Source organism: Callorhinchus milii, unplaced genomic scaffold, assembly GCF_018977255.1.
Source record: "Callorhinchus milii isolate IMCB2004 unplaced genomic scaffold, IMCB_Cmil_1.0 Scaffold1, whole genome shotgun sequence".
Lineage (NCBI taxonomy): Eukaryota > Metazoa > Chordata > Chondrichthyes > Chimaeriformes > Callorhinchidae > Callorhinchus > Callorhinchus milii.
This window is the reverse complement of record NW_024704742.1, coordinates 123,459,879-123,478,810: the sequence shown is the minus strand read 5'-3', so window position 1 is coordinate 123,478,810 and position 18,932 is coordinate 123,459,879. Positions and strand designations below refer to the sequence as shown.

The 18,932-nt window shown below is 42.0% G+C and overlaps 1 protein-coding gene across 7 annotated transcripts in view; it reads left to right on the top strand.

Moving 5' to 3' along the window:
* Positions 1-16,836, top strand: part of ddx4 (DEAD (Asp-Glu-Ala-Asp) box polypeptide 4) — a 34,947-nt gene extending 18,111 nt beyond the window's left edge. For 6 of the 7 annotated variants that reach the window (XM_042335257.1, XM_042335259.1, XM_042335251.1 and 3 more), the window contains 10 exons: positions 230-372; positions 1,362-1,514; positions 1,909-2,063; positions 2,842-2,971; positions 5,352-5,518; positions 7,446-7,591; positions 8,745-8,844; positions 10,638-10,908; positions 14,134-14,241; positions 16,439-16,836. In XM_042335257.1, the coding sequence (XP_042191191.1) occupies positions 230-372; positions 1,362-1,514; positions 1,909-2,063; positions 2,842-2,971; positions 5,352-5,518; positions 7,446-7,591; positions 8,745-8,844; positions 10,638-10,908; positions 14,134-14,241; positions 16,439-16,528 (1,463 nt within the window). In that variant the 3' untranslated portion in view covers positions 16,529-16,836. The remainder of the gene's footprint in view (positions 1-229; positions 373-1,361; positions 1,515-1,908; positions 2,064-2,841; positions 2,972-5,351; positions 5,519-7,445; positions 7,592-8,744; positions 8,845-10,637; positions 10,909-14,133; positions 14,242-16,438) is intronic. The other variant, XM_042335274.1, reaches the window with a different exon arrangement.
* Positions 16,837-18,932: the final 2,096 nt, after the last annotated feature.

Genomic DNA, 18,932 nt, shown 5'->3' with positions numbered 1-18,932 from the left:
GAACGTTCATCAGCCTTGACCATTACCAATGCTCTTAACATTACATCAGTGACCTGAATCACCCGACCTGTTTCAGTAATCGGGTCACCTCACTAAGTAGGTCACCTTTGCCTGATTAGTTAGGTTCTACTGTATATACTTCTCCTTTCTATTGTGCTTAAGGGATGTTATTCTGTGTGTTATGAGACCTTGACATTAATGCAAACCTGATTAATCTATTTCTTTGAAGCCCCCAAAGTGACCTATGTTCCACCGCCTCCACCCGAAGAAGAAAGTGCCATTTTTGCTCCCTATCAGACTGGTATTAACTTTGATAAATATGATGAAATCCTTGTTGACGTATCTGGATTCAATGTTCCATCTGCAATCCTGGTTGGTATTGAGTTCATAGAAATGAGTAAATTAGAGCCTAGTTTACTGTAAGAATCATATCAGTCCCTTGTGACTATTGCTTCTTTCATCTGTTGAGAAATGTGCTATCTGTGAGGAAATCTAGACCCTTGGAAAATTAGGGTCAGCTGCATCCGGCTTTAAATATTGAACTTTGCAAATTGTGAGTAGCCTTTTCTTGTGGCGATTTTATAATGAACTGTGTGAATTAATTGTCTGCTTTGGAGACAGGCACTAAATACTTGGCATTTCTGGAACTAGGAAGCTCTGCATCTTTTTGGGATAGAAAGTTGTACTGAGAACAACTGTTCTGTTGTACTGAGAATGCTCCCTGATTCAGCATTCAGGAGAATACAAGAGCTTCACTTTGCAGAAGCTTTAGTCATGGGGCAACTAACTATTCAGGCCACTATTTTAGTTCTCACAGTGAACATAATTTCCAAATCACTATTGTAAATATTTTAGTGAATTAACAGCGCTGCATTTGTCTAAAATTTGCTTTTTTTGGTAGCCTTATACAACAATTTTTTAAAAAAAGTGCAAAATTCAGCGCCTATTAATTTTGTACTATGAAAATGCTTACACTGTTTTGCACAAAAAGGTTGTCCTACTCTCCCTCTCTTTTTCTGAATTTTTATGGATCATGAATCCAATGTTTAGTGGACTGAATAATCATATCTATTCTCTATCCATATGCCCTGCTCAGAAGTTTTAATAATAATAATCCTTGCATTTGTTATAGCGCCCTATCACATTGTTGAGAGGTATTAAAGCGCTTCACAGAATATACTGCGAAGTGAATTGACTGTATATTTTGTGGGTGAAACTTTGTACCTTGCATGTTTTCCATTGGAGAATGTGACACGTGTGTGTATAAAACCTTACTTAGAGTAAATCCTATAATGCTGTGCAATTGCAGTCTGCAAAATGTTCCAAAATAACAAAAATGCACCTGACTGCTTTTGTTCCAGACATTTGCAGAAGCGCATCTGTGTGAAACCTTGAATAAAAATATAAGTAAGGCAGGATACCTGAAGCCTACACCGGTTCAGAAGCATGGTGTACCAATCGTACTTGCTGGCCGGGACTTGATGGCTTGTGCTCAAACGGGTTCTGGAAAAACAGTGAGTAGAAATGGGAAGTGAAAACTGTAACTAATTGTGAAATTGGATAATTGTCACTTTGTATCCAAATCTGTTAATTTACTGGTAAATCCACCATGTGACTGTTGATAAATGGCTGTGTATTTCTAGATTAGCCTCAGCATCCTGGGTTGTGGGGGGTGAGGGATGCTAAGGCATTTCTAGAAATAACGACCCTCATTGCCCAAAATTCTTATGTCGACATCCAGAAAGGACACTTGCTTTGGTTGTTCAAGTAGATTACTATCTCATTTTAGGTTTGAAAATAAATCTGGGTGACAAAGCATCAAAGGGTGGGTTGCCATTGTCTTGTGGTCTCTGGATTTGAGAATGGGAAACTTTTTTAAGTGATTTTTTTGCTTTATGATCGTTACAGGCCGCTTTCCTATTGCCAATACTAGAAATGCTGATGAGAGGGGATGTAGCAGCCAGTCAATTCAAGGAACTACAGGAGCCAGAAGTAGTAATTGTGGCTCCAACACGTGAACTGATCAATCAGATATATTTAGAAGCGAGGAAGTTTTCCTTTGGGTAAGTTTTTATTTAAAAAAATATTTGTTTTATGTTGCACTGTGGGCCCCATTCTCTGCGCTTGCTTCTTGCTGGATGCTGCTGCTGCTGTCACTTCCTTAGTGCAGGAACCAGCTCAGCATGTGGGGGAGTGAGGTGACTGATGTGAAAATAGCTTTTGCGCCTTGTTATAGACACAGGTTGTAAATTAATGGAACCCAAACCGTGTTGTGAGACACAGCTGTATCGTACATAGAATCTACAGCACCGAAACGGACCATTTGGCCCAATAAGTATAGAGGTTCATATGAAGTACAATCGAACAATTTCATCCCCCCCCTCCACTCCCCTCTATTCCTTCCTTCCTCATGTATGCATCTGTGTTTGCAGTATTTTTGAATAGTAATGGTGAATGCAAAGGATGGATTTGAATGTTTCTAAATACCGATTTATTGCTGATTTCTGTAACTTAGTTAATGCAGTGTAATCTTGCCGTTTCTTTGGCATTTGAAGCAGGTGTGTGGAGGATTGGGTTGTGTTTAACCATGCAGACTTTACTGTAAGCTTTTCCCTTTTATAGTTCTAGGGGAGGGGTGGGGAGAATTCATCAAATAATTTGGGTAGCCGTTTTAGTTCCAAGAAACATTGTCCTTTCTTTTTAAAAGTACAAACCTCAAATTTATTGTAATGTGTGCTTTGTAGAAAGACCTTTGTTTAAAATCAGTGTATCGTTTCCCCTCAACATCAATCTTCGACTTGTAGTTGTATCAACTTATTGTGTTTTCTTTTAATATTGCAGAACTATTATTCGACCTGTTGTAGTTTATGGGGGAACCAGTACAGGACATCAAATCCGTCAGGTTTTGCAAGGTTGTAATGTGTTGTGTGGTACCCCAGGAAGGCTCCTTGATATCATCTCTAAAGGAAAAGTAAGTGTTTGTTTTATAATGCCTTCAACGTGTGCAAATGTTCTATGAATTGACAGCTATACACTACTAAAGTCTATATATGGGGGTGAAGCAAGAGAAAGAAAGAATCACAACTGTATCTCTCCACTTTTCTGACTTTGTGGGAGAGGAGCAGCCTGGTACTGGCATTTCAATTTTTGATAATTGTTAGTAGTTCTAGTTTGCGGGGAAGATATGGGGCTTGTATTAACTTGAAAGCCCTGGAACTAAACTTAGTTAGCTTGGCCTATTAATTTCTTAATGAAAATATTTTGATTTGTTTCCACAGGCAACTGTGAGGAGGTTCACATGATATGGGGGGGGGGGAAGAAAGGTCTTTTAATTAGTATCTAACATTCACTGTCTCATGTGCTTCACAAAGTTTATGTAAAATGTAAATTGGACTTGCACCGAGTGGGGAGAGGAGGTTAAAGTCTCCTTGAAGCTGAACCGGCTCAAAGTTGACATGCTTTATAGCAAAATGTCAGAATCGTGTCTTTCTCCTGTAGCAGTCTTGGTAGTGTCCCTGGTGGGTTTGTATTATTCCAGGCCACTGCTGTTGGCTGCCAGCAACAACTTGCATTTATATAGTGCCCTTCACAAGTCTCCGTGCAGCCAATCTGGCTCATTACCACTAGTCACTGAGGGCAAAGATTTTTCCCATTCAGCTTGTTAATCCTGCAAGCCAATGCTCCAACAGGTAGGGTGGTCCTAGCTGGACAAGTGCTCACAGTGACGAGCTCATTTGTTTCGTGGGCTTTGAACTCACAGCTTTCTGACCCAGAGGCGAGAGTGCTACTGACTGAACCAACGTACGAAAATAAAATCAGCCAAATCTGTAAGGAAATGACGCTAATTCCTCTAACCAGATATCAGACTGTTTTATTATTATTCGTTCGTTATTCCCCAATATCCCGATGGGTCAGACCAAAGGCCGGTACAATCAACAGATCTTATAACAGAATAACACCACTATAGATATCTCGAGTTCAAGAGTTCAACACTGTCTTTACAGCACACAAGCTTGATTCTTCATGCTTTCAGTCTTGCTTACAGCTTTCAATCTTCCATCTGATATCCTCAGTCTTAGTGTTTCTAGCTCTCAGTCTTCCATCTCCGTACCCTTGTCTCCGCAGCCCGGGATGGCCCCATCTCCCGTATCCTTGTCTCCGCGACCCGGGACGATCCCATCTACCGTATCCTTGTCTCCACGACCCGGGACGGCCCCGTACACAAAGTTAACGGAACTCTTATACTGATGTTCGTCCAATCTTGGTGCGGACATTAGATCACCTGGTCGAAATCATGCTGGGTGTACGTACCTCAGCCCACATACACATTGTCCTTAGGACCCCTGTTATCTGATCTAATTGTCTAAGATAGAGGATTGATCAGTTTAGGGCTGTATCTGGTGCTCATTATTTTGTGGTGTGGGATCATTAGTACATTCCTTTTAAGTGACTGGTTATTTCTTATCAGTATCCCGGGATGGTACCAAGGTCCTCTAGTTTAAGCAACTTGCTCATTAGTTGCTATTCTTGAGGGTTGCCTTCTGTCGCTTGGCCGTGTCAGAATCTAGCGACTTATTGCTCAGTCGAGATCCTGTGTCGACTGGTACCTTGGACCGTTACCTCTGTGGCTTGTTGTCATTTACTGATAAGAGGTGACCCCCTGCCCCTGTCTGTTATTCTTTCAAAAACAGAGAAAACTAGATGTGTCCTATCCCATGTCTGTCCTATCCCAGTTGTCCCCCACACTTAACTTAAAAGGTAACCCATTCACAACATCTATTATGATTCTAACAGTATACAAAAAGTGTATATTCTAACACCAAGACAGCGTACAAACTCGAGTTGGAAGCTTATATTGAGGAACATAGTATCTGAGCCTGTTTCTCACTGACAGATATATGGGTTGTTTATTTTTCCTTCCCTGTCCTCCCTATAGCACAGGATGTTAAGGCCATTTGGCAAAGCTCAGATCAGTAAACTCAGCACAGTTTACATTTCTGATCTTCAGTGTGCTGGTGTAAGAGGATTGGGGGGAAATTATAAATTTCCATTTGATATAGCGTCTTTTCACGTCTGTCTCGGAAGCGCTTCACAGGAAAATGGTGTGACTGCTATTTTGTGGGTGAATGAGGGTGAAATTGACTAGGTTTACTTACAGCTGCAGAAAAGCACTGGTTGGAACCCAGTGTTAAATGTTTCCTTTAAACAATAATTATACTGGTTATTTTGCCAAGTATTTATTTTTGCATGGGTGGGGTTATGGTACTGGTTGAGGTTTATTGATTCACCACTACAGTTTGAAAGCTTTTCCATTCATATGGTGACATAGTACTGCCTTACATTGTTTGTAGGTTGGCCTCAGTAAAGTACAGTTTTTGGTATTAGATGAAGCAGATCGGATGTTGGACATGGGGTTTGAACCAGATATGAGGAAGCTGGTGACTGCCTTTGACATGCCATCAAAGCAAAACCGTCAGACTCTAATGTTCAGTGCTACCTTCCCTGAAGAGATTCAAAGGTAAATGAAAAAAACGGAAATATTTTGAGTCGCTATGTGGTCATTTTCTTCCTCTGGCTTGGTTTTAATCCAAATCATTGGTTTTAATCCAATTCATTGCTTTTAATCTTTTAATCCAAAAATCCATGGTAACCCAGCCTGTAGGTGGATGGCTGTTTTGGTTGGCTGAGCTCTATTCTGCGGAAGAATCATATCGTAGGCAAAATCAGCGTTGTTTTCCAATCCCTTATAAGTTTGGTGATGCAGAAAATGGAATGAATAAATGTCGGAACAAAAATACCATTGCGGAGAAGTTCCGTGTGGGTCTAGATTTATTCTATTTATGTAATATTTCAAACATCCAATATTTAGTAAATTCTTTAAACATAGCCTTGATCTTGAAGCAAGCTTTCTGTTTCTTATAAGAACTACAGAAAGCCAACTTCAAAGTCGGCTGAATTCAACAATTTGCCAAATTCCGAGTGCTCTAAAATGCTGTATAAATATTGAATCTAAGACCAGGGGAATTTCACATACATTCGTATAGTGCCCTTCGCATTGGGGGGACATCCCAAGTCACTGGAAATGAACAAATTAAAGCTTGAGGCAACTGGATGCATATTCTTGATTCATTGAAGAGATAATGCAAGTTCGCATTCTATACAAAGACTAATGCAAAGTATAATAAAATGTAATTAGTTGATAAGGCTGTAAACTGGGAACTGTGAATGTAGTTGAATTGAATAGACTTAATTTTAGACACAATTCAGAGATCATTAATGCAGGACACAATAAGGGGCAAGAATACACAGAGTGCTGCATGGTGAAAACTTGTTTTTCAAATTATGGTGAGTTTGGACTCGTTTCAGAATGTAGCAAAGTTGCATGAAGGCAGTTGTGCCTTTATTGCAGCAAAATCACAACAACCCCAAATTGGGTATCAATACTGTATTGGGAGTGATGTTGCTTAATTCAAGTGCTGGGAGAGTTGAAAAGTGTTTTTTTTTAGGGTTGGAGGCCGCACACTGCTGGTGTCAAATATGTCTGATCACATAAGCCATCAGTGTGGATTTTGGATTGATGGATAAAGACTTCACAGAAATTGCAAATTTGAAGGACAAATCAAAAGTAACTTTGAAACATTCTGCGGCTCCGATAAAGCTACAAGAAACAACAACAAATTGCTTTTATATATAACGCCTTTCACATTAGGAGGATATTCCAAGCCACTGGATCACCTTTGGCCTCAACTACCTAAACTCCTTGTTCACCGGGCTCCCTAACTCCTCCCTGTGCAAGCTGAAGACCATCCAGAATTCCATGTCCTCTCCTGTACCACATCCCTACTCTATTCCTCAGGCCCTTCCCTGAATCAATTTCAAGATTCTTGTCCTTGTATTTGTTTGCCTCTGTGGCCTCTCCCAGCCTGCCTTGGCGATCTCTAGGGACTTTACAGCTCCAACTGCTCCCTCTGCCTAGCAAACACTGGCTGGGTTCACAGTCCCCCACCCTCAGGTGGGTGAGCCATGAGCCGATCTGACTCCGCTCAATGAAAATTCATCCTGACGAACCTCTGCCTCGTCCTTGCTTCTTTGCCATTAAAAATTATAATAATCCTTGCATTTGATATATTACCTTAACACGTTGTCGAGACATCTCAAAGCACTTCACAGGATACACTTGTAAGTGTAGTGACTGTTTTGTGGCGAAACGCATCTTAAGACAGTTTCTTTGTGCTATTCTGCACCTTGCCCCTCTCCCCCCCCCTCCCCGCCTCACCCCCACACCACCACCATCACCCCGCTCGAACTCCTGGCTGGTCGAATGAATGAAGTGCTTTGAAGCAACCCCTGATTTGAAAGGTGCTATATCGATATTAATTGTTTACGTGAAACTCAGCTCGGCTTAAATGTCTCGAAACGAGTGACATTTGTTGTGAAATTTTAAGGATGGCTGCGGATTTTATGAAGACGGATTACTTGTTCCTCGCTGTTGGTCAAGTTGGAGGAGCCTGTGGTGATGTGCACCAGACCATCCTGCAAGTGGACCAGTATTCCAAACGGAATAAACTGATTGAAATCCTGACTAACATTGGTGAGAGTGGGTATTTATATGGGGTTGGGGGGGGTGTGGGTTAACCTAATAATTTGATAACTGTGTCAAATGACTTCATATTTTAATCTGAAAGTGAGGTGGTTGTCCTCTGTCATAATTTTTTGACACCCATTGTGATTAAAGTTCCATCGGTCATAAAGAAATACTGCAGTCTATTTGATGTACAAATGAGTACATCATATCTCACAGATTTACCACAAATTTGATTTTACTATTTGGATATAATTTGAATCATCTGGTTTTAGATATATAATATAAAATCCCCTTTTTCTTTTCTTTCCCCCCCTCCACCCCATTTAAAATCAAAAATAAATACGAGTCCATTTGTATCTCGCTTACAATCTCTTTGCATCTAGAGGGCTAGATGCTTCAGGAGAATCAGCAGTAGGTGTTGTCCCTATTTGCTGTAATGCACAAGGTGGAATTGTGAAGGAAGGGAGACCAGTGAAGAAATATGATGGAGATTTTTGCATTTTGTAATGAGTTTCTTGCGTGGATAATGAACGCCTGCACCAACTAGTGATCAGGGCCTTATCCTCCTTCAACCTGGACACAGACCTATGTAGCACCCTGGCTGATCTAATAATATTAGACCTTCCTCATACATCAATAATAGTAAAATAATACTAATCCTTGCATTTGATATAGCGTTTTCACATCTTCTACATTTCTGAAAGCGCGTCCCAAAATATATTGTAAAGTGAATTGACTGTATATTTGTGGGCAAATTGTGGCAGCCAATTGCGCACAGCAGTGTCCCACGAACAGTTGTGGATTGAGTGACCACATTATTATTACTTTTTTTGTTGAATTATTATCCCTGGAAAAACGAACCGCAAATCGACTAACAACCGGGTTCCTACTTACTGTTGGGTAAATAGAAGCGTGTGGAGTAAAGAAACTGCCCAACATTTTGGCCTGTCGGGAATAGAACCCAAGTCTCTCACTTGCGAGGCAAGTGCTCTAACCACTGATCTCCAGGACTCCACAACATTGTACCAGAATATTGCAATGAATTGTATTCTCCACCATAAAAATAGGTAGCAAGAGCCGTGTGGTCAGGCACACAACCTGTTTAAGATGTACCACTATGTGTTTTTTCTTTAAGCTAATACTTCCTAGTATTTTACAGGTATTGAACGTACTATGGTTTTTGTCGACACCAAAAGAAAGGCTGATTTCCTCGCTGCTTTTCTTTGTCAAGAAAATTTCCCAACAACTAGTATTCATGGGTAAGGTGGTTTGTTTCCTCTTCACTCATTCCTGTCTGTCCAAGCTGTCTTGTAGCCCTCAAAAGTGGGCCATCTTGGTCAAGTCGATATATTTTTTAAAAAGCCTAGTCTTATTAAAAAAAATGAATTGGAAATCTTATTTTCACATCACTTCCCCCATTCCTAACAAATGTTACATGCTGGAGACCTACATATTAATAATGGTTTTAACACCTTATAGAGTTACCTAACACATCACAAATTCTGGAAACTGCCTGGTAATCATAGACAAAGAGCAGCAAAATATTTCAGTGCTGTCACTTCTCAGAATAGGTCTCCACTTGTAAATTCACGTGTTACTCTATACTGCATCTTGTGTTATGAATGTAATAAGAATACTTTTTAAGTGCACAGCAGAACAAAGGGCTTTAGATGACTATATTTTTGATCTAGATGATTCACATACATTCTGGTAAATGTGACTTGCAAATGGTAGGATCACACGCACCAAATGGGATCTTATTTTGACTATTAAAATCTTCACAGATCCTCACCTTTGAAGGATCTTAGTCTGCATTTGTGGCCACACTGAAGTCTCAGCACTTTCTGATTCTAATTAAATGTCTATATTTAAAAAATAGGATTAAATAGGCCAGTTGAGGAGTAAACAAGCAACTTGCTCTCTTTATGGTAAACCTTTTATTTGCAGGTCATAGTATTCCTCAGTTTTCCTCCAGCATGTGTGCTATGGTGGTAAGCAGAAATTTCACATGGAATATGTATTATATTTACAAGATGTTTTTTCAGTTTGTAGTGTTCCATTTGTTGATGTCCTTACTAGGGCATACAAATTTATGCGGGCTGTGAAAAACAAAACGCTATAACTTTGGCTACATTTCAGAAGTAATCTTCTTTGACTTGTTTTTTAAAAAAACGTAAATATCCCCCCTGCCCAAAGCCCTTTAATTTCATGTTTAGTGGTGGCAGATTAAATTTAACACAATTGACTGTAAAATTCCACACATTTCCCTCTAGGTTACGAGAGGAATTTGCATTCTCAATGAGCATTATTGGCTTAATGTGCCCTAGGGTGTTGTATAATACTACAGGAGAGAGGGTGTTGAGTCATGGAGTCTTCCATGCCCATCAGGTTTCTCAACCATAATCCTTCTGTTAAAATTGTTTTATGCAGCGTTCTGTTCTATTGCTATATTTTGGGGTGTTAATGGTTTCAAATACTTTTTTTACAAGTGGATTGTTGCCCAGGACTGTAATATTAATTGCAATGCTCTATTGCACCAATGAGATCTGGCAGCTTTTCCTATAATTTGAAATCTGTATTCAGTTTATTCTGTCATATTGGTGGCTGAACCTTTGACTCTCTCAACTAGCCTCCAGAACTTGCTGCCTCTATCTCTCCACCTCTTTCCCCTCTCAGTCTGTCTTAAAATCACATTTTAAAATCTTATCACTTTGGTCACCACCTTTATTGGGATTGAATGAATAACTGTGGGATTGAATGGATGACAGTTTGCTCTGAGAGCTGGTGTAGACTCGATGGGCCAAAAGCCTTCTGGTCTGTAAATTTCTATGAATCTCCCTTGCTCAGAGTTTGACCGTGCCATAGTGAAGTGCTTCTCAAGTTATCCTACGTGAAGGGCACTATATGAATTCAAATTGTCACAGTTTCATTACTTTCAATTTCATTTCAAGCGTTCTGGGATGTTACCCTGCGTAGGGTGTGCTGTACAAATGCAAGTTACTGTCACAAGATCTGTATTCAACAAAAGTTAACATTGACTTTTGTTTCCCAGTGATCGAGAACAAAGAGAGAGAGAGCAAGCACTTGGTGACTTCCGTTCAGGGAAGTGTCCTGTTCTTGTGGCTACAGCTGTGGCTGCTCGAGGGTTGGACATTGAGCATGTGCAGCACGTCATTAACTTTGATCTGCCCTCCACCATTGACGAGTACGTCCATCGCATCGGACGCACGGGTCGTTGCGGAAACGTTGGAAAAGCCATCTCTTTCTTTGATTCAAACACGGACTTGCGGATAGCACGTACCTTGGTTAAAGTTCTTTCTGATGTAAGTATAGCAGAGACAGTGTTGAAATTCTTTTACTTACACTCCATTGATTAGATTTTAAAAGCATCTTTCTGTTTCATCACTTGCTTCTGTTAAAATGTAAACTGTTTCTAAGACAAAAAAAACGATTGCCTCTTCCAAGGTGATCTTGGAGGTCAAGACTTCCTGAGTCAGCCTTTTCCTGGTCTGCTGACCACCCAATCACTCCTCCTTTGTTCCTCTCACACTGGTGGATATAGTCGACCTGTCCCTCATTTGGCAATGTCCCCTCTTCCCTTGAAAACCACTGTCAGATCCCCCTCATAAATCCAGCCCAGCTTCCACTCTGCCCACAGAACTGACAGATCTTGTCAAGTCACCAATGATTCACTCTCTCTCTCTCTCTGACTGAGCCTCCTTCTGCCTCTTTGTCCTTCTTGACCCTCTACTGTTTTTTGTCATTGTTAACCACTCCATCCCCCTGAATTGTCTCCCCTCACTTATTCCCCTCTATTCGACCATTGATTCTAATTCTATTTGCCCCACTGTCTTGACTTTGTCTCCTCCAACAGTTTCTCTTGCATTTGCACATCACCTGCAGAGTGTCTCAGGGGCTCATTTTTCGGTCTCCCCTTCCCCATCTACATGTTCCCTCTCGCAATACTATTCATGGACATGGGGTTAACTTTCACATTTATGCAGCCAACACCCAGACGTACTCACTTCTCTTGATTCCTTGTTAACTGATATTCTTTAACCTTGTCTGTCAAACGTTAAGGCCAAAATAAGCCTCAATTGTTTTGCAGTTTAAGCTGGACAAGACAAACTCCCTGGGATCTGAGACTCACCATAATTGTGCACAATCTTGCCAATCGATTCAATCCTTTCTCACGCACATTTTGACTTCTGGTTAAGGCCAATTTACTTTAACTTTGCAACTTTGACTGCCTGCTCCAATTACAGCAAGTGCTGCCAAAATCTTCAGTTATACCTTTGTTACCTTTATTAACTTACTTAATGCACTCCTCCTCTGTCTCCCTACCCAGTTCCACCAACTATAAGCTCCAGCTGAACCACCCTCCACATTGTTGCCTGTAAAACGTTATATGCTCATCACCCTAGTCCTTGCTTAGTTTTCCTGTATGGATCAACTTCAAGGTCTCACCGTAACCTATAACTCCCTTCATGACCAGCACCTCTATTTCTTTGACCTTCTGCTGCCCCCCTCTGCTTGACTAATTTGGACTGGCTGCACACTCCCCCATCGTCAGTGGTCAAGCCTTCAGCCTCAGCCCCTAACTTCTCGCTATTTCCTACCCCTCTATCATGCCCCTCTCTATCTGACTTTGAATCCAGCCCAATAAACTAACTCTTAAACCTCTGCATATGAGCCCGTCGGGTTTCCGTGCTGCCCACAGCGCAGAAATAGCCCTGGTCAAAGTGACTAATGACATTTTGTCCATCTGCGACCAGTGCTCCCTCTGTCTCCTCGTCCTCTTTGACCTCTCTGCTGCGTTCGACACCGTCGACCACTCTATCCTCATCCACAGCACTGTCTTTGACTGATTCAGATCGTACCTCTCACTCCACCTGCACTTCATCTCCTCAAATGGCTTCTCCTCTAGCACCCGGACCATCTAGTGCGGCATTCCTCAGGGCTCTGTCCTTAATCCCCTCCTTCAATATCTATATGCTCCCTCTTGGTGACATCATCCACAGACATGGAGTCAATTTTCACATGTATGCGGATGACACCCAACTGTACCTCTCTGCCTCCACCCTTGACTCCAGGACCTGTGCTGACAGACATCAAGTCCTGGATGAGAGGTAACTTTCTTCAGTTGAACATCAACAAGACCGAGATTCTCCTGATTGGCTCCTGTCAGCGCCTCCTCACCTCAGTCGCTGACAGCATCACCATCCATGGTTGCACACCCCACCTTGCTAAGCCAGTCCGGAACCTTGGGGTCTTGTTTGACCCTCAACTATGCTTTCTCCCCCACATCTGCGCCATGACCTGCTCTCCCTTCTCCCACCTCTGCAACATCGCCCGGCTCCAACACTGTCTCACACCGCAGGACGCCGAAACCCTCATACACGCCTTCATTACATCGAGGCTCAACTATGCAAACTCATTGCTTGTCGGCTTCCCCAACTTCTCCCTCCACAGGCTGCAGGTCATCCAGAACTCTGCAGCCCGTGTCCTTTCCCGCACCAGGCCCCGCGACCCTATCACCCCCATCCTTGCCCGACTACACTGGTTTCCCATCACACAGAGGATACCGTTCAAGATCCTGGTCCTCACCTTCAAAACACTCCATGGTCTTGCTTCCCAATACCTCTCTGACCTCTTAACCTCCTACCATCCTGTTGGCTCCCTCAGCTCAGTGGGCTCCGGCCTGCCTCACGTCCCCCGCCTTGCTCGCCCCACTATTGGCGGGCGGGACTTCCGCCACTCTGCATCCACTCTCTGGAACTCTATCCCGCAATCCCTCCGTCTCGCCCTCTCCCTAGCTACCTTCAAAATCCTCCTCTTCGACCGTGCTTTTAATCGCCCCGCTTTACCCCCCCGCCCCTCCCCCCGCCCTCCACTCTTCCCCCAACCCCGTGCTTGGCCCCTCTGTCTAACGCCTTGGGACATCCTCCTGACGTGAAAGGTGCTTTGCAAATGTAATTTTGTTGTTGTCTTTGTTAAGTGATTAGATTTTTATCATATCTGAAGAAGCTTTATAAATACAAGTATATTTCTAGTTTTTTTTGAGTTCCCTGTCTCCTTCCAAAATAAATCGAAGGAAATACAAGGAGAAATTGTTTGCTGATGAAAATAATAATCTTGCATTTGAATATAGCAACTATAATGTTGAATGTCTTAAACTACTTTGCAAAATTCTATAAAGTATAGTAACTATTTGAAGCGAACGGGACAGCCAATATTTCACAAACAGCTTTGAAGTAAATGACTTAATTTTATCTGCAAAATTGTTGGCAGGACACCAGAAAAAAAACTCCCTTTTCCAATTATCCATAGGATTTTTAATGTCCATCTGAACAGGCAGAGAGATGGGACCTCAATTTAACAGTCCATCCAAAAAATAGCCTCTGGCAACATAGCAATCCCCCAGCACTGTATTGGAGTGTCTGCCTGGCCTATGAGCTTGTGTATTGATGAATACAAATTTATGCCTAATGTTAACAATTCTCAATCATTGATTCATTTAATATTTTACATATTGAAACATTTGTTAGGCCCAGCAGGAAGTTCCTACTTGGCTGGAGGAATTTGCTTTTGCTGCTTATGGGACCAGCTACCACAATCCACTTGGAAAAGTGTTTGCTTCAGTCGACAGTCGCAAGGTTAGTTTAATATTGTATTTTAGTTGGGAAACATTAAAAAAAATGCTAGCTTAAACTATCTTCAGCTCTTTACATGTGGTGATTTGTGGTGAAGTTGATTCTGGGTTACCCTTTCCTGCCTGTGTATTGTGAAATTGACTTTTGCTTCAAACTCCGAGATCTAAATTTGAAAGGTCCACTTATGCTGTCTGACATCAACATTTCTTTCCTTATGGTAGAGCAGTTTATGCTCCCGTCGCATAAAAGTTACAAAGATAATTTTGGTGCAGTTCATTATTCATGCAAAGAGAGAAAGTGTAACCTAGTTATTGTTAAATGGGTTTCTCAATGCTGAAAGACAAAAACCTGAAGGAAGTAATCCATGTTTGTTCTTTAATCCAATCCATTCAATTGTTGCGCCTTTTTTGTGAATGTTGAATGGAATTAATTTAGAATTTTTGGATGAGTTCAGTGGCTTCATTGAAGCTCCATGGTTTTATTGGTAAACTTTTTTTTCTTTACCGCTGATGCCAAGAAACTTCCTTGGTTTTAAGCATTAATAATTGTGACAGCCGACTGCTTAGCACACCAGTTCCCTGTCTGAAATGTAGATCTGTTTTGAATTGACCAGGACCAGTACAGAGATTTTTTTCCACGCTATGCCTAGGCACCACTTATGGCCATATTTTAATGATGGGTTATTTCATCACGCATTCATCGCATCCAGGCTTGACTATGGAAACTCCCTGCTTGTCGGCCTCCCCAACGCTACCCTCCGCAGGCTGCAGATTATCCAGCCCGTGTCTTATCCTGCCCCAGGCTCTGCAATCCTGTCACCCCCATCCTCGACTGACTCCACTGGCTTCCCATCACACAGAGGATACAGTTCAGGATCCTGGTCCTCACCTTCAAAGCCCTCCACGGTCTTGTTCCCTCCTACCTCTGTGACTTCCTAACCGCTTACCAACCTGCCTGCTCCCTCTGCTCTGGCCTGCTTCTTGTCCCCCGCCCCACCCTCTTGAACTCAATCCCATAATCCCTCTGCCTCGCCCCCCCCTTGCCTCCTTCACCAGTCTCAAGACCCTCCTCTTCCACCGTACCTTTGATCAGCCTCCCCGACCGATCCTGACCCCCAACTTGTGTCCGAAGCACTGATTGTTCAGCACCTTGTGACATCCTCCCACAGTGAAAGTCGTTGTCGTTGTTTGCTTTGTCAAGTACAAAGCCAATCTTTGTATTTGACAGAGTGAAACAAATCTGTCTTCCAGGTGCCCTAACTGTAATTCAGGCTATCCTGTTATATACACTCTATAAATGGGGCCTTCAGATTCTTCAAATAATTCTATATTTTGGTTTAGAATCGAGACCTGTTCTGAAATTTAAGACCAAGTTCTATTAAATTACAACTTGCAGAATATCACGAATGCTAAAGAGAATTGTTTCTGCCAGTGACCTCTGCAGGATTGTGGAGTCCTCTAGCTCAGTGGTCAGTGTAGCTCGTCTCGCAAGTGAGAGACCTGGGTTTTATTCCCGGCAGGACGAAATGTTGGACAAGTTTCTTTACTCCACACGCTTCTGTTTACCTAGCAGTAAGTAGGAACCCGGTTGTTAGTCGATTGGCGATCAATTTTCTAGAGTAATAATTCTTTCAAAAAAAGAAAAAAATAATAATAAGTTGGTCGCTTCAATCCACGACTGTTTGTGGGACACTGCTGTGCACAATTGGGTGCCGCGTTTCGCCCACAAAATAGACCGTGGAGTCCTGTAGCTCAGTGGTTAGAGCACTTGCTTTGCAAGTGAGAGACCTGAGTTCAATTCCAGGCAGAGGGCGAAACCTTGGGCAAGTTTCCTTACTCCACACGCCTAATAATAATAATCCCTCCAAAAACCAAAAACAATAATAAATTGGTCATTTTCAATCTACGACTGTTTGTGGGACATTGCTGTGTGCAATTGGCTGCCGCGTTCGCCCACAAATATACAGTCAATTCACTTTACAGTGTGTTCTGTGAAGCGCTTTGGGACGTCCTCCCGACGTGAAAAGCGCTATATCAAATGCAAGGATTATTATTATACAGTCAATTCATTTTACAGTATATTTTGTGAAACTCTTTGAGACGTTTCAAAGACGTGATAAGGCGCTATACCAAATGCAAAGATTATTATTGAAAGAAGAAACATAAAAAAAATTATTTTGGTAACTTACTCTCTCTTTCAGGGCTTGGGTGGTAACAAAGACTTCAGTAGTTATGAAGCGAATTTGCCGGTGACGTATGCAGGAAAAGATCATGAAGATGCATGGGAGTAATAATCCGGATGCTCTAAACCTTAGTTTACTTAAAACGTAACATTTCCCACTAAGTGGTAATAGTATTACTATTTTGAATATGATTTTCATTGTTAACCAGGTTTGTAGGTTAACTTGTACTTATTTCTAAAATTGCAAGTGTTTACATTCAACAATTGTGCACAGTTGGTGTGATCAACAATACTTTAATTGTATAACGATGGGCAGATATTGCAAAGTTGAGAATTTTTTGTTTGTTTTTCTTCATGACCTGAGCAATGATTAAAATGCAGGACAAGGTTAATAAATGTCATGGTTGAATAAACTGAGCTTTGTGCTGTAAGAGTGGTATTTATTCCATTACTCATTCAAGTACAAGAAAATATCCTGCAAACTGATGTGTAAACCTGAGCCTCATTGTCAATCATTTGTGTAGGAAAATATCTTCTGTGCCTCCAATTATCCCTTATTTAAAGAACTTTAATTAGTGAAATATATTGTTTTAAATTTGAGATGAGAAGGCATGACCAGCAAAAACAAGTTTGTCACTTTTCAATGAAATTGGCTGCAAATCAATATAACATGAAATAACGCCTTATCACATCGTCAAAAACTTCACATGACATATTGTAAAGTAGTAATAATTGTGGGTGAATTGGCAGCCCATTTGAACACAGCAGTGTCCCAAACATCCATGGAGTCATCTTTAATTTTTTTATTTGGGAGATTGTTGGCCAAGACACTGGGATAACCTTCATCCTCTCTTTACAAATAGTGCTGTGGGATCTTTAATGGACACCTGGCCACCTAGACGAGACCTTGGTTAGTGGTGCCTCAGACAATGCAGCACAATCCAACATTACTGTATTGGAGTGTCAGTGTAGACTACGTGGGTTCCCAGGCCCAATGTGAGGCTTGAGCCCACAACCTTCTGACTCAGTGAGAGTGCCAACTGAGCCAGGCTCAGTTCGATGGATAATGATTTCTGTGAATGTTTTTAATCTACAATTTTGATCACTGGTAAATGTGGGTCAGCTTGAATTGGAAAACAAAATTAAGTTTCAGCTTTACACAGGGCTGATTTGTTTTTCTAACCTCATGTGGAGAGAGGTGTGGGGAGGAGGGGAGAAGTTAGCATTGCTGTTGTGGATCTGGACTCTAATGTGTGGGTACACTTTATTGTGTGCAAGATTGAGACCTCACTAGGTGGATTGTTGATATTAAGAATAACTTGTAAGCTTCAGGGTGAGCAGCACAACTTAGCATGACATGTTTGAGCATTGCCGTCATCCTGTCCACAGCTTGGACACATTCTTCTGCACTGAACAATGTTTCCACCAGTTGAAAGTGCAGAGAATGATCAGCAGCTGCTCATTCTGCATTCCAATGCACATTCGGGGGTCCTCAAGCCTTGGCTCTTTCCAAATGACCCCTGATACTTCCCAGAACTAGGTTATCAGGAATGTGTTCCTCCAAGGAGAGAGTGCACATTCCATTCCAGGAATCCTATCTGGAATTTCCATGTGTAGGTTGGATGCATGGAATTCTGAATTTGGGTGGGATACTCTTTAAGGATGATGATGGGTTTCTGCATGTGTCAAGACACCTGTCTGACCCCCAAAAAATGTGAGGACCTATTACATGGCAGCTTGTAATGTGCCAGCAGCCACCTCATGGCTGAAGCATATTGGTTAGAGCACTCGCCTTGCAAGCAGCAACAGGGAGTCAGTGATTTGCCCGCCCCTGATGAGAGGCAGAGTGCCAGGCACATTGTGGTAGAAATGGGAAGCAACTGAGGGAGGGAGAGCTCCAGCCCTCACTGACCGTTCATTGAACTGCCTGGAGGCCGTCAGCTTCATCTCCGTTTACCTAGGAATTAGTAGGAACCAGGTTGTTGCTTGATCACATGGCAGATCACTTTTCCTGGGATAATAATCACATCAAAAAAAAAATCTACGACTGTTTGTGGGACACTACAATTTGCTGCTGCGTTTCACCCACAAAGCATACAGTCAATTCACTTCACAGTATATTCTGTGAAGTGTTTTGAGACATCTTGAAGACGTGATAAGATGCTGTGTCAAAGGCAAGGATGATTATTATTATTGATGCTCTGGAGGCCCAATGCTGTGAGGCTTATTCAACACCGCTGTTTAACCCAATTCCTCTAGTTCCCCAAGGAAATAGACTTGGCCTCAGTGAAACTGACGTCCTCCAGGCTGTTCATCGACTGGGTCAGTGAGTAGCTCTCCCTTCTCAGTTGCTTCCGCTTTTTTTTAACCACAATGTGCCCAGCCACTCTGCCTCTCCTCAGGGGAGGGCAGGTCATTCACTGACTTGATTCTCTGTTCCTGCTGCTGGGGGAGAGAGAGAGAGAGAGAGAGAGTCTGAACACTCCCATCGTTCCAGTTTGACGGAATTCACC